This window comes from Anarrhichthys ocellatus, unplaced genomic scaffold, assembly GCF_004355925.1.
Source record: "Anarrhichthys ocellatus isolate YVR2014 unplaced genomic scaffold, GSC_Weel_1.0 scaffold646, whole genome shotgun sequence".
Classification (NCBI taxonomy): domain Eukaryota; kingdom Metazoa; phylum Chordata; class Actinopteri; order Perciformes; family Anarhichadidae; genus Anarrhichthys; species Anarrhichthys ocellatus.
The window spans coordinates 1,751-19,420 of NW_022280620.1; the positions used below are offsets into that span (position 1 = coordinate 1,751).

Below are 17,670 nucleotides of genomic sequence, written 5' to 3' on the forward strand. Positions count from 1 at the left end.
CCATCCCTACTAACGAGTGCCATAAAGGCTGGAAAAGCTGTGCCGGTTAAAATAGAAGCTGTCAAAATGTAATTATTCTCAATTATCTATCGGTCCAGGTCCGGATTCAATGACGTCTGGGTCCAGACCCGGACCGCCTATTAATTACCCCTGCCACACGGAGTTTGATAATAAGAACAGACCCAAAAAAAAACAAGTCTCTAAGCTAATTGTTTAGCTGCATCTGTATTTTAAGGATTTGGGAACTTTTTTGTAGATTGTCGGGCTAAGGCTGCAGCCATGAATAATAAAGCAATGTCTATTCTTTTCTCATAAAATAATCAAAAATAACCAATAAGAGTATCGATAAGGCTCCGAACCGATAAGCAGTATCGATGATAGTACTATATCGATAAAATCCTAACGATACCCATCTCTACATGTACCTCATAACATACTTCTTCACATGCAGTTGATAGAATTTGTTAATTTTTCAAATGTCTTACATAAAAATTCCGACCATATTGCACCCCAAACAACATTTTGACAATACATGTTATAAACTGGTGCAGTCATAAAAACATGAGATTTAGATGCCGACTATTTAAAACAGAATAATATAACTTCAAGAAGACATTAGAATAAGTAACCTAGATACAAAACATACTGTATTTGAAATAGTATAGTTGGCGTTGAATTTTGAATTGACTATAACATACTTCTCTGCTAAGCATGACAGGGCATTTTTTTTCTTATAATTAAATTCATTGTTTCCATACTCACATCGCTTTAGTATGAGTTGTGCAAAAAGGAGTTAGTCATTCTCTCATTATGTAATGCTGAGCTGACTACTTGTGTTATCTCTCAAACTGCCCGATCTTTAATACATTAACGCGAGTGTAAAGTACGTGCGTTAGCCCGGTGTCATGGTGTATCTATCGATGGCAGTATCTAACGTTAACCCGTTACAGCAACTGTTTTGTGAGAAGCTCAAAAGTGAGTTAGCTTTATGTCATTTTAGGGAGTGGCGAAATGACTACTGTGACTTTAAGGTTACATAGCTAACGTTATGTTTGATTGAGCTAAATAGCTGCAACTAGTTTTTACATTACGATTTATACTTTGATAAAAAACATGGTGGTGAATGTCAGTCATTAAAAGGCAAACTACTCACCAACGTAAAACATAACCGTCGGAAGTTAGTTAGCATTTGGCAAACACACGGGCGGATATGGAACCGTTAGCTAAATTACATTAGCAAACCGAGTCAGCTGATATGGTGGTAGTATTAACACCCCATTCTACGTTTAACTAACGGCTATTCAACAGCATAGCTACCAAACCGAGTTAACACAGTTCTATCCAAGTTAAGCTAACTATGTTTATGCAAAGCTTGCTTACGATAAACTAACTCACCCAGTATCTCTTTTCTCCTGTCGGCGTGCGGCTGGTCCGTATACACCCATTCGTAGTCCTCACGGGCGACCCGATTCCCCATCTCTTTGATCAACGTTATTGTTTTAAACAGCGTTCTTTGATAAATAAGTAACAAATTATCACAAGGTCTTTAAAAATGTTTTCCTTTTATCTATGGTCCTTCTCCTCTCCTCTCCTCTCTCTTCAGCCTATCGGCTCGCCTTGCTGACCTGATAAATCTGCTCTGAGCACCCTCTGCAGCTCCTCCTATCACCTTCATGCGGCGTGGAGGAGGAATTGTTGAATGACGCAGTTGTCGAACTCTATCGGTAGTGAGACACATTTTGCCAGTGGTGGGCCGTCAGGGCCTGCAAGGCCTTCTCTGCTGGCCTAAACAGAATCACAAAGTTATAGCTATTTTATAATTTAATATTTTTTCTTAAATACACTAAAACATATTCAAGAAATACAACTCGATTGTCATCACTGACAATCTCCATGGCAATTGAGAAGGACCTCTTACTTGAACTGAAACAATGTACTGTACAACCGCTGCATTAAACTCTAGTTAAACTGTAATCAAAGAAAGGAGGATGGACTTTGTCTTAAAATAGTGAATAGCAGAGCAGCTTTGGTAAGTGAATTGCTTTTTTTTTTTTTTTTTTTCCTGCAGTAGCGTTAGTTCATTTTTCTATCGTGTCGTTTTTATGATATGGTTAATAGTGTTCCCTCTGATGTGAATATTTGAATGGCCTGTGCCTTTGAGTGAGTGGCGGAATGCGTGTTTTAGCGCCGCAATTTTGCTGGAATGTGCCTGTTGAATCGTGTTATTTGGATTTTATGTTATTCTACCTGATTTGTTGTCATATATGTGACTGGTTCTTGAGTTTGTCATTGTGTTAATTACATTGATTTTGACTATATGCATCCCGTCATGCTGCGTAATAGACCTGGATCCTTTATAGTTTTGCATGCATTCATGCATCTACACTCTGCAGTTAGTGCATTTGTAGCCCTCATAGGTGTTAAGCTTCATGTAACATTTTATTTCACTTGTCAAATGTTATGTGAATATGAGGTTTTTACACAAAACAAATAACCTGTAGCTGTAGCGTCATAATGATGTTATTGGGAGGTGGTTCAACTGTAGCAGGACCAGCACTGAAGGCCCAGTGCCTGTTAAAATGGATCAAAAGCTTGTTTTCTTATTCTTATACTTCAAATGGGCTTAGCTCAGCACAAAACTAGACCAAAAACTGGGTCAATCATCACAAAACGTGTAGGACATGTCCACAAGAGTACCTGAAACATACCCTAAAAATCTTGTATTAGTATTACTGCTTTTGTTATTATTCTATTATATACACTGCTGCTGTTATTAGTTGTCACAAATTTTGTCCACAAACATGGTATTTGATTCTGGTTTCCTAAGGATGAGAATTAGTTTCGCAGAATCTCAATTTGGCATTCCTCCAAAAGTTTGTACCCTTGAGAGCCTTTGTCATCTAGCATATACACACATATTAATACACACATAAGTCTGGTTTCTACACATTTTTATTATAAAAGCAGGAATCAGTATTATGATGCAACCATAATAAGATACATTTATTACATAATTATTCAACAGTAACTTAAGTCAGAGTTGAACCATTGCTGGTTACATGGTTCTGGTCTTGTAGTTATCTGCTGAGGGACTCTCTGAGCTGCTCGTACATCCTCTGGTCCTGCAGAGGGAACACAGAGGAACAGTCACTGTATGGTTGTGGGTTTCACAGCTGTGCTGAGTCTAAGTGCCATCAAAAGGATCTAAAAAAGGATGTCAGCCCTGCCCCTCTCCCTGGCACTTCTTACAACAAACAGCAGCTGACCTCTGTGCTTCACTTACAGGTGAAGCACAGAGGTCTCCAACTGACACAGTCCATCAATCAACAGGCCAAGCTCATATTTGTTGCTGTTTAAGGGTGCTTTTATACCTGTAGTTTGGTTAGTTTGGTCTGGACAAAAGGAAAATTACATTGTTGCATTTGAGGAGAAAATATTTTTTTTCCTATTATGGCGAAGTCATTATACGCTCTACTACTCTGATCTTACTCTCTTGACAGTCATTATTTAAATGAGCAGCGGTTAGCTCAGGTGAGGAATTTGCTGGATGTAAACCCGGACGTGTTCGCCAGGAGTGAGGCTGAACAGACATTGTTCACCCCAGTTAAGCAGCATAGGCTTCTTCCAAGTCAGTGTGTGATGGCTAATTTGCACTATGACTTATCTATCTGTTTTTATTGTCTGACCACTCAGTGTTCTGGCCCTTTTTGTATTAACAAAGTTAATCAGTGTCAGACATGGTCAGTAGGGGTCCTCTCAGGTTGAGTAATAATAGGTGTGTGTCTTAATCAAGGGCATGATACTGTCAACTTAAATAGGGGGCTGAATGGGGATGCAATCAGTGGACCAATCAGTGATTAACCATTCAATGGTTGATCAGTGAATGATCACTGTTGTCCAGATGTCCTAGTGACTCCACCATGTGCTCATGGCATACACAACCAACACTCTAGGTTCTTCCTCCTTCAGACAGCATTGCATTCTGTATGACGATTGAACCTTCTCTGCGCAAAGAATAAATACTTTGAAGACAAACTTCTTTCCTCAATGTTTCTTAATTTCAGTATCATAGGACTCACTCGGTACTATTTAATAGTTTTTGCCACCACAAGTGGGAGGAGGTTAAAGCACATATAATGCAGCTTATGCAGAAGGAGGGTCATTAGTAAGAGTCACAGCCCATAGCCTCATAGAAGGAAAGGACTCTGATGATGTACATGGAATATCGGCAACTCAAAGCGAAGACTGCCTGCCCTGAATTGAAGGGTCACTGGATGCAAATCCCAAAGGGACGGTTTACGCCATTGCTCTAGTGGATGGTTCCCATGCTCCCAGTAATAATGTTCATTTTGTTGTTTGATCATTTGTGCACACAAGTTGCTCTTAATAACGTGTTCCTTTGAATGACCATTTTGTGTCCTAAAATACTTTTAAGAGGTGTCAAAAATAGCACAGGGTTAAAAGCTGAGGGACTGTATGTTCATGCATTTCAGTCTTAAAAAAAAAAAGAAAAAAAAAAAAGTATTACACATTGTTGGCCCATTTTACATGTCACCCAGCAATCATTGTACTCGTTACACTTTACCTTTTTGGACACAGATGGACGAACTTTCTTGAAGGCATCATCAAAGTTTTGGTTGCTCACCCTGATGTCAGCGACTGAGCCAGAAGTGAATGTGTGACCTGTGTGTAACAATGAACATACATTTAAGTCAATGAACAGGACAGTCAACTCGTCATGAGACACAGTCCTGTTTGGTTTTTGTTATATTCTGTCCATAGACCATCTAAATTATGGGCGTAGTCTCTAAAGGATTCTGAACAGCCGTTGTGAAGCTCAATGTAGGTGGCTTCGACCTCGGCATCTTAACAGTGATGACACAGCCTAACCCAAAAATGGCTTAAGAGGTGGCACATCGGTGGAGCTGAGGCGGGCCCAGGTGACGCAGTAGAGCAGCTAGTACGGCCTGCTCGCATGCTCTCAATTATGCCCAACTTTAAGCCTCTACGTCAGGGGTCACCAACCTTTTTGAAACAGAGCTACTTCAAGGGTACTGAGTAGTACGAAGGGCTACTTGGTTTGATACAAACTTCCTGAATAACAAAGTTGCACAGATCACCTTTTAATAATAATATATGTGAAGAGACTGTCTGATCACATGATCAAAGTTAATTATTCTTCACAATAATTATTAATAATGATTTCCACAACAGCGATGGTAGGAAACACAGATATTTAAACATTTATTTCTGTTAATCTGTTTCAACATTTGAAAGTCGGAGGTATCACATCTCTGATATTTTTGTATCATCACATGATCAAAGCTGGTTAATTTTGCACATAGCGCCTGCTGGTGAATGATGCAGTGGTAATGTAGACATTTTGGGAAGTCTGGTTCACCTTTGCATTGCGCAATGAAGCCTGCATGCCGGCCCGTCATAGCGGGAGCCCCGTCTGTTGTCACCGACACCAGCTTTTCTAATGGTACCTTTTCTCTACGAAGAAACTTGTAAAAAGTCTCGTCTATACTTTGTACAAGGCTGTAAAAAAAATTTGTATTTCTTCTGTAAAGTTGGCCATTTTAACATGGGGGTCTATGGGGACTGACTGACTTTTGGTGCAAGCCTTAGTTAGCCATTCGAAGAAATTTAGTTTTTGGCACTTCCATGTTCCACCAGAGGTTGCTGCTTGTGAAAGTTACTATAGTTACCATTGTCCAACTTGCAATTTCCCCTTCCACATTTACTTTACAACTGTGAATCATGTTTTTCCCCTTTTCTGCAGCACAGCATTTATTGTCACTCCGTTAGCCTGTTAGCATAAGGAGTAAACACACAGTATATGATAAAACCATTTGAAAGTCAGAACATTCCCTGTTCTGTCATTTAGTTCAGGTAATGCTTATTTTTCATCATGTGTCTTTGTTCCTCATTTTAGAATGCCTGCAAATATATCAGACTATCACAGTCAGCCTGTAACATTTTGCAGGAATATTTTGTTTCTTCTCAATCGTTCCTGCCAAACCTTTCTAAATCCAAATGACTGTGCTAAGTAATTGGCGTTATATCACAGTACACTATAAACAAAAAGACGACAATCAAATTAAGAAAACTGAATGTGCACTGTTCTGTTGTTGTTTTTTGGACTCAGACTAATGTGGACTTGGCATCAACTGAATCTTGAAACAGCTTTAGACGGTTTTGACTACAGCGCTGAATCTAATTAGCTAAAAACAGAATTGTACCATTTTATTAAGGTGATAATGGCTCAAAAGATCAGAGTGGAAGGTCACATTTCTGGCACTAGGTATAATGGAAAGTGCCAGGATACCAAATCAATCAACCCCACCCACAACATATATACCAAAATGATTGCTAATATGCGAATCTGAAAAACACATTACAGTTGCATCTTTAAATACAGTACAGGTATGCAGAGATATAAGTCAAGTTACCAGAAGAAGTAGTTTGGGAATTCTGAGACTTCAGGTAGACCCTCAGGGCATTAACAGATGCTTCCCTCACTAACGCAGTCAGGTCAGCTCCACTGGAACACACACACACACGCGCGCGCACGCACACGCACACACACACACACACACACACACACACACACACACGTTCAATTGTCAGACTAAAAGGAGGAGAAACAGTATGAATATGTCCAGTAAGTGTACAAGGAAAGTTGCTGTTTCCAGCTGGGAGTTACCTGAAGCAATCACAGCGCTCATCGAAGGCAATCTCTTCGAGACAGACATCCTGCTCCAGCTGAGGTTTGGTCCCTCCCTACAGAAGATCAACAGCTGTGCATTCAAACATGGTCTTAGATGTGGTTAGCCTAGCTTGACACAAAGACTGTAAGCAGGGGGAAAGTGGTAGCCTAGTACCTTCAAATGTGAACTAAACTATGTCTTTCCAACATATACCTGTACTGGTTTAAAAAAACAAAACAAATAAAGTAAAATTAAAAAATAAACATCTAGCTTATAAAACGACATTAGGGGTCATTTTACTTTAATCAAGCGTCTTTGGGCTCCTGTATCTCTGGTTAACGTGTACCTTAGTAATGGTAAGCAGGATGGCATGGCGGTCTGCTTGAGGTGGCAGACCTACATACAAGGTTTTATCCAGACGACCTGGCCTCAGTATGGCAGGGTCGATTATATCTGGCAAGAGACAAGACATGACATTAAAATCCTTGTCACAGATTGAAAAATAGTGGTGAAAGAAGTATTTCGATATTATTCTTCATTAAAAGTACCAATACAACAATGTAAAAATACTTCATTACCAGTCCTGCATTTAAAATGCTACTTACTTTAAAGTACAGATTGTGTTTTCAGCATAATGTGGTCAGTGTCAAAAGTAAAATTATTTCACAAAAAATGTCCCCTGACTAATATCCATATTTCCTCAAATAAAGATCAAGGCCTTTATTTACCTCAACTGCAGGAGATAAGAGACTTTTATTTGAAGCAGGCCTATATTAGAGGCAGGCCTTTTTTTCTTTATTATTGCATAATACTGTATGTTACAATTTGCTCAAAAACAGAGTCACCATCCCTACTAATATGATTGTCCTCGACATCATTATCAAGAACCACAAGTTCATTGTTAAACATCTCCTCTTCATCTTCCTCCTCCTGAGAGCACAATAATAATAATAATAATAATAATAATAATAATAATGGTATTATTATTTTACATATTCGTTTTTATTTGAGGCTACCAATTGTCTTTGCAAGAGACTTATCTATCAGGCAGTTATACTGATAATAATGATAATAAAATGTATTATTATTATTAAAACTGTTTCTAATAGATAAGTCTAAAATAAACTCTTCAAAAGTTATGTTTGTAAAAATCTGCGTGCCCCATCGGCTTTACCGGGGCCGGATGGGCCAGCCCCGGTAAAGCCGATGGAGCACTCCTAGCCAGTGAGAGGAAAGCCAGGGGCCGCAGAGCATGTTCGAGGGCAGGCTCTACATCCAAAGGTGCGTGGACAGTGAAGGAGAGATGATAGCGGGCACTCCGACATGCAGACAAACCACGCAGACCTCAAAGTTTTGATTCCCATCAATTTTTGTAAAACTGCCAATATTCGAGATGTACACATTTGATTTCCCACCTCTTTTGGTCTTGAACATTCGAGGAGGACCAGCAACACATGACACTCTACAAAAGACAGCAGGCTTAATAAATCTTTAACAATGCACTGTATTTTATAAAGGTATACGTTTTTTATGTTAAATCATAACCTGAAACGTAACTAGTAGCTATATATGAGAGATAAATGTAGTGAGTACAATATTTCCTTGTGAAATGAAGTGGATAAAAGAATAAAGTAGGATAAAATGGAATTACTCAAATAAAAGTACATCAAAATTGTACTTAAGTGCATTACTTCTGTCAAAAAATTGCCCCAAAAATACAATTCCAGCTCTCCTCCCTTTCTGCTGAGCCAATAAGCTGGAACCATCTCAGCTTGGTTCAGACTTCAGCATGTCTCTGGTTACCCTGTGGGGTTCATGTGTGTCTGGATCTGTACCTGGTCTGTTAGTTGCAGCCATGATGAAGACCTGCCGTCGAGTCTCTAAGCCATCCATCTCTGTGAGCAGCTGGTTGACCACCCGCACACTGGCTCCTGACTGAATACACACAAACACTGTTCATACACACATCACCAAGTCACTACAAAAGCAAGCTATATGAACCGTGATTACATAGTAGATCACATGCAGAAATCAATGAGTGGGTTGCTCTTATAGCTATAGGAAATGTGATCTAAAAATTTTTTTTCTATCTTAAGAAGACATTAATAAATCTTTTTTTCTGTTAGGAGCAGTTTCTAGTTATATGTGGCAACAGTCTAAAGTTGACAGTTTTGGTAATTGGTGAAATCGTAAAAGTTTAACTTTTGGTCTTTTACGGTACGCTTGGGTATTGTGATTGATTGTTAAGGGCAACATATTGATGGCGTATGACTCGCATCAAAGCACACAGTTTTTTATGCCTCTACACAATCGATGACAAGTTGTTTGGAAATGGCAATTTTCTATGTCCCAGGGTGGATGTGCATCACCTCACCAGAAAGGAAAGGAATTATATCTCAATTACTCCCTGGTTAATCACATTCCTGCTACTGTACCCTGACTGCTTCACCTGTCTTTATGATGCATTTAGTGTGTGCTACTGGCATCAACTGACAGGACGCTCCACAATGTGGCTCGTGTGTTGTATTGTAGAATCTGATGTTTTGAACATGCTACAAGTCATGAAGTTCATCCCTCTCACCTCATGGCCTGAGCGGCGAGGACACAGAGCATCAATCTCGTCAAAGAAGATGACACAAGGAGCTGAGTTGCTTCCTCTCTGAAAGACCTGTCTGACAGCCCGCTCACTTTCTCCCACATACTGCCCAGACAAGCACAGAGATCCATCAGTTAGTGCAACCACATAATATTAACAACAGCCTTCTCTGACTCATGGGGTGTAGTAGTGGATAAGGACAAAGAAGATGACCATCTTTTACAGTATAGTGCAACACAAACTGGTAGGAGATCATGAAAACAGGCTGAAAAACACCAGCTACTGATGCACACTGCTGCGATGCTAGCAGAACAAACTGAATGAGTCAGCGATAAGTGCTGACTCATTCAGTCCAACTGCACAGCAATGCAACAATGCACAGGGAGACTCTATGAACAGCTCAGTGACTCACCATGTTGAGCAGCTCTGGACCTTTGACAGAGATGAAGTTGAGGCCTGACTCATTGGCCACTGCCTGACAGGAGACAACAGAGTAACAGTGAAAAATCTGGCCCCATAGTTTTACATATTTAGCCCAGATTTTAGGCAGCAAAACAAAAACTTTAAACTTTTGTCAAAACATGCTTGAAGTATTTCTTCACGAAGAACAGTTCCATCTGCCCAGCACATATGTGCAGCATCTCTAGCAGATTGCCAGATACAGTCAATGAGCACAGGTTTTAGTCCGTACAGGCACAATGGTACCAAATCTGGCAACCAGCAGTTGCATAACAAATATTTCCAGCACGCAACTCCTCCTAAAACCACTATTTCATTTTTTTCCTTTCTACTTATGTATGAGCATTGGACAGAGCTTGGCGTTTCACCCTGCGTCAATTCTTTATGCCAAGCTGGGCTAACCACATCGTCTGTACTACACAAACATGATATTGATTTTGATCACCTCATTTCTCTCAGAAAGAAAGCAAATCAGCGCATTTTCCAAAATGCTTAACTATTCCTTTAATAATACATATGCCTGAGTGATACCTGATTTTGTGTCAAAATGCTTAAGATGTATCATCAAAGAATTTGCAGATGCAGGGAGCTTCATGAACAAATTAAGTCCTACACTCAGCTCTCTGAAGAGTTTTTTTTAGTCCAGGGGCATTCCTTGGACTGATTACAAGATGATTGAGAATGCAATAACAGGACTCAGATCTGTGAATTAAAAAAACATTCTCTAAATAATATAGCCATAAATTAGCCATTAGAAATCTGTATAAACTGATCGTTCAGGATCTATTTTGATTACAAATAATTTGTGAAAATTATTATATTATAGAATTACAATTATAGAATACTAGATATTGTAAGGCTAAACATTTTAGATAACACTAAGACTGTTCAAATATATTGCAGTGCTGTGTTACTCAGTATTACGTTCACTACCACTATTTAACTATTAGGTATAATTAATTGTGTTGGTGTGATGGGAAACCTTGGCCAGCAGTGTTTTTCCGCATCCTGGAGGTCCAGCCAGCAGCACACCAGATGGAGCACTGAGCCCAAGAGCCCTGAACTGCTCTGGAGAACGCACTGGAGCCTGAAGGAGACAGGCACAGACACACACACAGATCACACCTGGGCCAGTCCATCAATGTACACCAAGGAACCCTGTATGTTCATTGTGCAACAGCTGTGGATGATGTCACCGTCAGTACCGTCAGTACATGTCAGTGACAATAGGTGTAGAATCAGTCAGATCACAGTTTGACTGGTGCATCTAAACTTTTCTCGAGAATTAATTTCTAATATATTAAAAAGGGACAATGTTCCCAGTTATGGAATAAGTCAACAGGGCAATCTATGGATACACTGCTAAGATTAACCACAGAAAGCCTTACTGATCCTGAATAACATGTCATAACAAGACCAGCCAGGAGAGAGCTTTCTCCATGCAGCAGGGGGTCAGCTGAGAGTCATAAGTAACTAAGGATGACTAATACCAAGTCCAGGGTGACTTAGAGTCAACAAGCTAAAAAGACAAAGGCAAACAAGATTAAAGTTGTGATTGGTTTTTCAGGAATAATCAAAATTCCTCCACACCTATGACTTAAGTTTGTAAACACATGTGAGAGGGCCACAAAAGATATGAAGATAATCATCTTCATGTCTTAAGTGCAGTCTGGTCAGTCTGGATCAAGGATGTTAATCATGAAGAAGCTTAGTTTGTTTACCAATATGGCCATGGTGAGTTCCTCTCTGATGTCCTGCAGGGCTCCCACATCCTCCCACGTGACATCAGGCACGGTGGCAAAGCCCTCCCTCTTGGCTGAAGGCTGAACACTGGACAGAGAGGCCAGGAAGTCTGACATGAGGATGGACAGGCCAGCCAGCTCTTCCTCTGATAGTGTCGCAGTGCTCTTTAACAATTGCAGCAGGTGCCACAGATCCCCCTGCTGGACACATAACACAACTCATTAGAATAACAGGAAAGCAAGAAAGACATTGTAGTCTAAAGGCCCCTCAACCAAAATTCAAAACACAGAACTGGAGATGGCTATCACTCTCAAACTAATTGAGAGGTACCAACATTACATCATTAACAAGATTCCCACGCCTTCCTCAACATTAAATTCAAGGACTGAGGACTTTACAGGCCCATGTCCCTCAAATTCAAGGACCCAAAAGCATGACTTGAAACACAAATCAAGGTAATAATTAACTAGAAAATGCATTGGAATGCTGAAAGCTGAAATGAATCACAAAAACATTGCTAAAATACAGAAATGGGTGACTACCTGTCTGAAAAATGCACTGCTGAAAACCTTTCTAGCTCTTTCTTCAATAGGTTTAGCTCAGAGCCCTCATCTGTCTCCTCCACACACCACACCTCCCAAACACCTCCCCCTCTGTCCCCCCTGGTGAGCTGCATGGACTCAGAGCCCTCCTCTTCAAAGGGCTCTGCCACCACCGACACTATGACCCCCCCCCCCCTCTCTCTCTGTGACGACTGGCCAGGTGAGAAGACAGCTGGAGAGACTCCACCAAGGCAAAGCTGCGGGACCTGATGGCATCAGCCCCAGGGTCCTGAAGACCTGCGTCATCCAGCTGTCTAATGTCCATCAACACCTCTTCAACCTGAGCCTGAAGCAGGAGGAAGTCCTGGTGCTGTGGAAGACGTCGTGCCTGGTTCCCGTACCAAAGAAGACGACACCATCTGGCCTCAATGACTACCGACCAGTTGCCCTCACGTCTCATGTGATGAAGGTGCTGGAGAGGCTGGTCTTGGCCCACCTCCGACCGCAGGTGAAATCCTCACTGGACCCTCTGCAATTTGCATATCAGCCTCATGTAGGGGTGGAAGACGCCATCATCTACCTGCTGCAACGAGCTCAGTCGCACCTGGATGGATCCGGTGGCTCTGTGAGAATCACTTTCTTTGATTTCTCCAGTGCATTTAACACCATCCAACCAGTGCTGCTGAGTGAGAAGCTGCGGGTGGTGGGTGTTAACGCATCCACCGTCTCCTGGATCACTGACTACCTCACAGGCAGACCACAGTTTGTCCGACTGGGCCGTGTGCTGTCTGATACGGTGGTCAGTGATACTGGAGCCCCACAGGGAACTGTCCTGTCTCCCTTCCTGTTCACCTTGTACACCACTGACTTCCAGTACAACTCGGGGTCATGCCATCAGCAGAAGTTCTCTGATGACTGCAGTGGTCGGGTGTATAGGGGACGGACGGGAGGAGGAGTACAGGGCAGTTGTGGATGACTTTGTAGAGTGGGCCGGTAGAAATCACCTGCGTCTGAACGTGGCCAAGACCAGAGAGATGGTGGTCGACTTCAGGAGGAAGACAACGGCTCCACAACCGCTGAGAGTTCTGGGAGAGGATGTGGACATGGTGGAGGAGTACAAGTACCTGGGTGTCTCCATCGACAGCAGACTGAACTGGAAGACCAACATCAACGCTGTGTACAAGAAGGGGATGAGTCGACTCTTTTTCTTGAGGAAACTTCGATCCTTCAACGTGTGCAGCAAGATGCTGGAGATGTTCTACCAGTCTGTTGTGGCCAGTGCACTGTACTTCACCGTAGTCTGCTGGGGGAGCAGCATTGGAGCCGGTGACACCAACAGACTTAATAAACTGATTAAGAAGGCTGGCTCCATCATTGGCTGCAAACAAGACTATCTGGAAGAGGTGGTGGAGAGGAGGACTCTGAAGAAACTATTATTCTTATTGGATAACCCGGACCACCCTCTCCACCACCTACTGCAGGGACAGCGGAGCACTTTCTCCAATAGACTGATTCAGCTCCGCTGTCACAAGGACCGATACAGGAAAACATTCCTGCTCACTGCCATTAGACTCTATAATATATCACCTCTGGCCAAATCAAACACAAGACTATAACACTGCTACACTGTTGTTGGTGATCTTGTTTACTTTTTCCTACTTAGTTAATTTAATACGATTCTATTTAGTGTATATACTGTGCATTTTTATTACTTTATTTTCTTAAATTTAATAGGTCCTGCTCTGTTATTTTATTATATTGTATATATTGTGCATTTTCCATACTTAATATTTTTTATTTTATTGTGTAACCATGTTTGCTGCTGCCACAGACAAATTTCCCCTTGGGGATGAATAAAGTATATTTCTATTCTATTCTAGCTGAAATGTGGTGAAAAATGGTGTGAAACTGGCAGACTTGTATTATCGAAAGAAGCTAAGAGCTGAATTACAATGCAGGAAAAGTATTAGCATTAGCAGAAGTAGTAATGCTCTTCCTAATACTGCGACTACTACTGCTAATATTTCTAGTATTACTACTACTACTACAACTTCTGCTGTTGCTACTATTACTACTACTACCAATACTAATACTACTACAGCTACTACTACTACTACTGCTACTTCAAATACTGCTATTACTATTACTACTACTACTTCAAATACTGCTATTACTATTACTACTACTTCTTCTACTAATACTACTGTTATTTTAACTACTACGACCACTACTACAGCTATTACTATGACTACTAATACTTATACTAATATTTTAAATATGAGCTTTAACATGTAGCATTCTGATGTACTCTGAGAATCAAATTAAGTGATAGGACAATTTTATTTTAAGTAAAAAAATAATTTATTATTCAGTGATTAATCAGTATTTCAGCTCTAGTTGAACAGCTGGCTAGTTAGCTTCTTTTTTTTAATTTTTTTTTTTTTTTAAATCATTATTATTATTATTAACCTTTATTTAGACAAAATCAATTGAGACCGAGGTCTCATTTTCAAAAGTTTTAGTCATATAAAAACAAAGATAGTAAGAGTAGCGAGAACCATCGCCTGTACAAAATAAAGTGATTCGTTTTCATTGAACCCTGTTACTGCAGTGGCGGGCCTGCAAGGCCTTCTCTGCTGGCCTAAACAGAATCACAAAGCTATATCTATTTTATAATTTAATAATTTTTCTTAAATACACTACATGTATTATAATTTATAAAAATATTTTTCCCATTATCTTATTTTCTCATTGCACCGCTACTGTCTTCCTCAGTTGCTCTGCTTCCAGTGCAGCTTGTTTTAAGTAGAGCTTTTATCCAATCAGATTTCACCTCTGTGTCTCTAGGTAAGAAGACAAGCCCCAGGCCTGCAGACGGAGGCCTGCATCCATTTGCAGTTTAAGTGAACGGGGACGATATTGTTGATTGTCATATTCTTCAACCAATCAGATCTTTAGTTTGACATGTTGGGCGTATTCTTTGACGTATCAGAGCCTGCTCGCCGGCCTATAATGATGTCAGCATTAGTGCAGCTAAAGAAGATTGCACCTTTAAATGATTGCAGTCCTGCCACAGGTTTTTCATGACTAACTGTGACAGCTTCTAAAATTAAGTCTGAGGCCACAGCTAAGAAATCTACAAAATGAACAGAACGTGGAGTTTCTGTCTGATGAAGCACAAAGACAGCATTGTGATTAAAGTGTAAAAAAACCAACAAGCAACACTTTAGTGATAATCTGGGTCAAACTTTAAAACAGGCCGAACAGCCACAAAGACAGATTTCTCATGGGTTTTAAGGTTCTGTAGGTTAAAATTAATAAAGACAAAAAATGGAAACCAATAGTTGGTAGAAGGAAAACACAGTAACATCCAAACACTGGAGTCTGCCTTGGAGAATGGCTGGCAGTCACTTCAAGCTTGTATACAAATCACATGAGATAAAACAACACTCATGGTACTTGAGGTCCGTCCACCTATACTCTACTGATATGTTGCTGTATAAATATTGACAAAGGTTTCTATGAATAGACAAAAACATGGTTTTACATGAAGTAGGACTACCTGCACATTTTTTTGAATATTACATTATGACTGAGCAAGAGGTCATCTGCCAAAGGGACAGTTTCATACTGAGTGGCACTTTTGAAATGTATTGTTGGAGCTCCCCATACCTGCAGGTGACTCTGTCCCGACTCTTCTTGAGGTACAGGGTTGATGTCTGTTGTTTGTTGCTCTCTGACCTCTCCATCTGTCACAGCAGCCTCAGTCTGAACTCTGCTTGTTAAAAGCTCTTTAGTAGAGCTCGGGCTTTGGCTCTGTCCTCTTATTTCCAGCAGAACCCTGCTTACAGCACTCATGGCAGCTTCCCGGCACAGAGCCATAAGGTCTGCACCCACGTAGCCTGGGGTTAGCCGGGCCAGCTGCTGGTAGTCAAAGTCCTCCCGCAGCTTCAGCTTTCGACACAACGTCTTCAAGATCCTGACAAAGCAAAAGACATTCTGTTTCAGTATTGAAACTGTGTGAGTATCAACAGTCAGAAAGTGTGGTCATTTGGCAAATGCCTCAATCTTAACGATTTGCATATATTTCTGTGTTCACTTCAAAGAAGGACGAATCTACTGGAAACACGATTTAAAGCAATTGTAGTCACAAAGCTGCATGATGTCACTGCATGATGTGTGTATTTATTGACATGAATAAATGCTAAATATAAGAGATGTACAAATATTTTATATACGATGATGAATAAATTATGGAATTATAAAAGCAGGTGATATGCAACACTGATTGAAATTAAAGTTGAATGGAAAATCAGGAAGCATAACAAACAGGCTTTGTCATAGCTTTCCTCTCATCTCACAGTTAATGTTGTGAAAATCAGCTGTGAACTATAAAGAGAAAAGTTGTAGAAAATCTGGAAATTTAGTGATGATATATGATGCTATGACAAACCCATTCCCCCCCACACATTTTCTTTAAAATTATGAAATTTATTCTATTCTGGCCATGATTTTTATCCCTAGCAAATGTATACATGAAAAGTATAAAATAAAAAACATTGTACCTTCAAAAAGTATACTATTGACACAGTCCTCCTGTTGGGGATGAGGTAACATTTGGCCCACTGGCAGCTTTGGTGAACTTTTTTCAATATATAAAATAATTTACATTTCAAACACAGTTTTCCACAGTACGAACACTGAACAAACACTTTCACAAAAAGGCAACATCTAGTCAAAAAAACTGAAAAGCATCTCTTACGCTGTAAACAAGGCCTGTTTAAGGCATGGCCAATGGGGTGGGGAATGCCCCCCCCCCCCAAATGCTCCGCCTGCCCCACCGACGTTTACCCCAACATTAAAAAAAATATGTAGCCTATTTTATCTTGAAGTTGTGTGGCAACTTTACATGCATTAATATTAGTCAACTCTAATTGACAAAATTATCAAAGGTTAGACAGACTTTATGGAGGACTGATGTTGATAAATCCGCGGCCTCTGAGAAGTCCCGCGTCAGACCACAGTGCCATTACGCACGGCCGTTCACTGTGTGAACATCAGTGGTGAGCCTTCTCTGCTGGCCTAACAGAATCACAAAGTTATAGCTATTTTATCATTTTTCATAAATACACTATATGTATTCTAATTATTTGTCCCATTAGCTTATTATCTCATTGCACAGCTACTGTCTTCCTCAGTTGCTCTGCTTCCAGCACAGCTTGTTTTAAGTAGCTTTTATTCAATCAGATTTCACCCCTATGCTCTCTCTAAGTAAGAAGAGAGGCCCGAGGCCTGCAGGAAACCCATTGCAGTTTAAGTAAATGGGGATGATATTGTTGATTGTCATAGTCTTCAACCAATCAGATTTTTAGTTTGACATGTTGGGCGTATTCTTTGATGTGCCAGAGCTTTCTGGGTGGCCTAGCCGAGTACATCTGTATTAACGTGCGGCGTGATTGGTCAGTGGGCTAGCGTGACTGTTGTGAATCTGAAGCTAGCTAGCAGAACTTAGTAGTAGTAGAGTTCAAGTTGAAAGATATGTAAGAAGTTATGACATTGACATAACATTTTTAGCATTTTACTTGGTGTAGATTCTTTTTTTTTTACCTAGCTTTGT

General features: G+C 40.4%; 1 protein-coding gene across 2 annotated transcripts; it reads right to left on the reverse strand.

Moving 5' to 3' along the window:
- Positions 1–2,934: 2,934 nt before the first annotated feature.
- On the reverse strand, positions 2,935–17,170 carry LOC116376842 (nuclear valosin-containing protein-like). 2 transcript variants are annotated; one of them, XM_031838333.1, is made up of 11 exons: positions 15,726–16,872; positions 11,490–11,711; positions 10,751–10,855; positions 9,722–9,784; positions 9,295–9,414; positions 8,549–8,648; positions 7,060–7,166; positions 6,710–6,786; positions 6,456–6,547; positions 4,586–4,683; positions 2,935–3,122 (listed from the first exon to the last, which is right to left on the reverse strand). In XM_031838333.1, the coding sequence occupies exons 1-11, from the start codon at positions 15,933–15,935 to the stop codon at positions 3,078–3,080; spliced, it is 1,239 nt and encodes a 412-aa protein (XP_031694193.1). In that variant the 5' UTR covers positions 15,936–16,872; the 3' UTR covers positions 2,935–3,077. The 2 variants fall into 2 exon arrangements, with proteins under 2 accessions (XP_031694193.1, XP_031694191.1); XM_031838331.1 differs by lacking the exon at positions 2,935–3,122 and having other exon boundaries at positions 3,133–4,683; positions 15,726–17,170.
- Positions 17,171–17,670: the final 500 nt, after the last annotated feature.

What these genes read in the sequence shown, in the direction of transcription:
- LOC116376842 (XM_031838331.1), bottom strand. Translation starts at nt 15,935, where the DNA reads ATGGCTCTGTGCCGGGAAGCTGCCATGAGTGCTGTAAGCAGGGTTCTG. An exon ending in GAAAAACACTGCTGGCCAAG is followed by an intron (nt 9,785 to 10,750) that starts GTTTCCCATCAC and finishes GTCTCCTGTCAG; the next exon opens with GCAGTGGCCAATGAGTCAGG. An exon ending in CTCGCCGCTCAGGCCATGAG is followed by an intron (nt 8,649 to 9,294) that starts GTGAGAGGGATG and finishes GTGTGTATTCAG; the next exon opens with TCAGGAGCCAGTGTGCGGGT.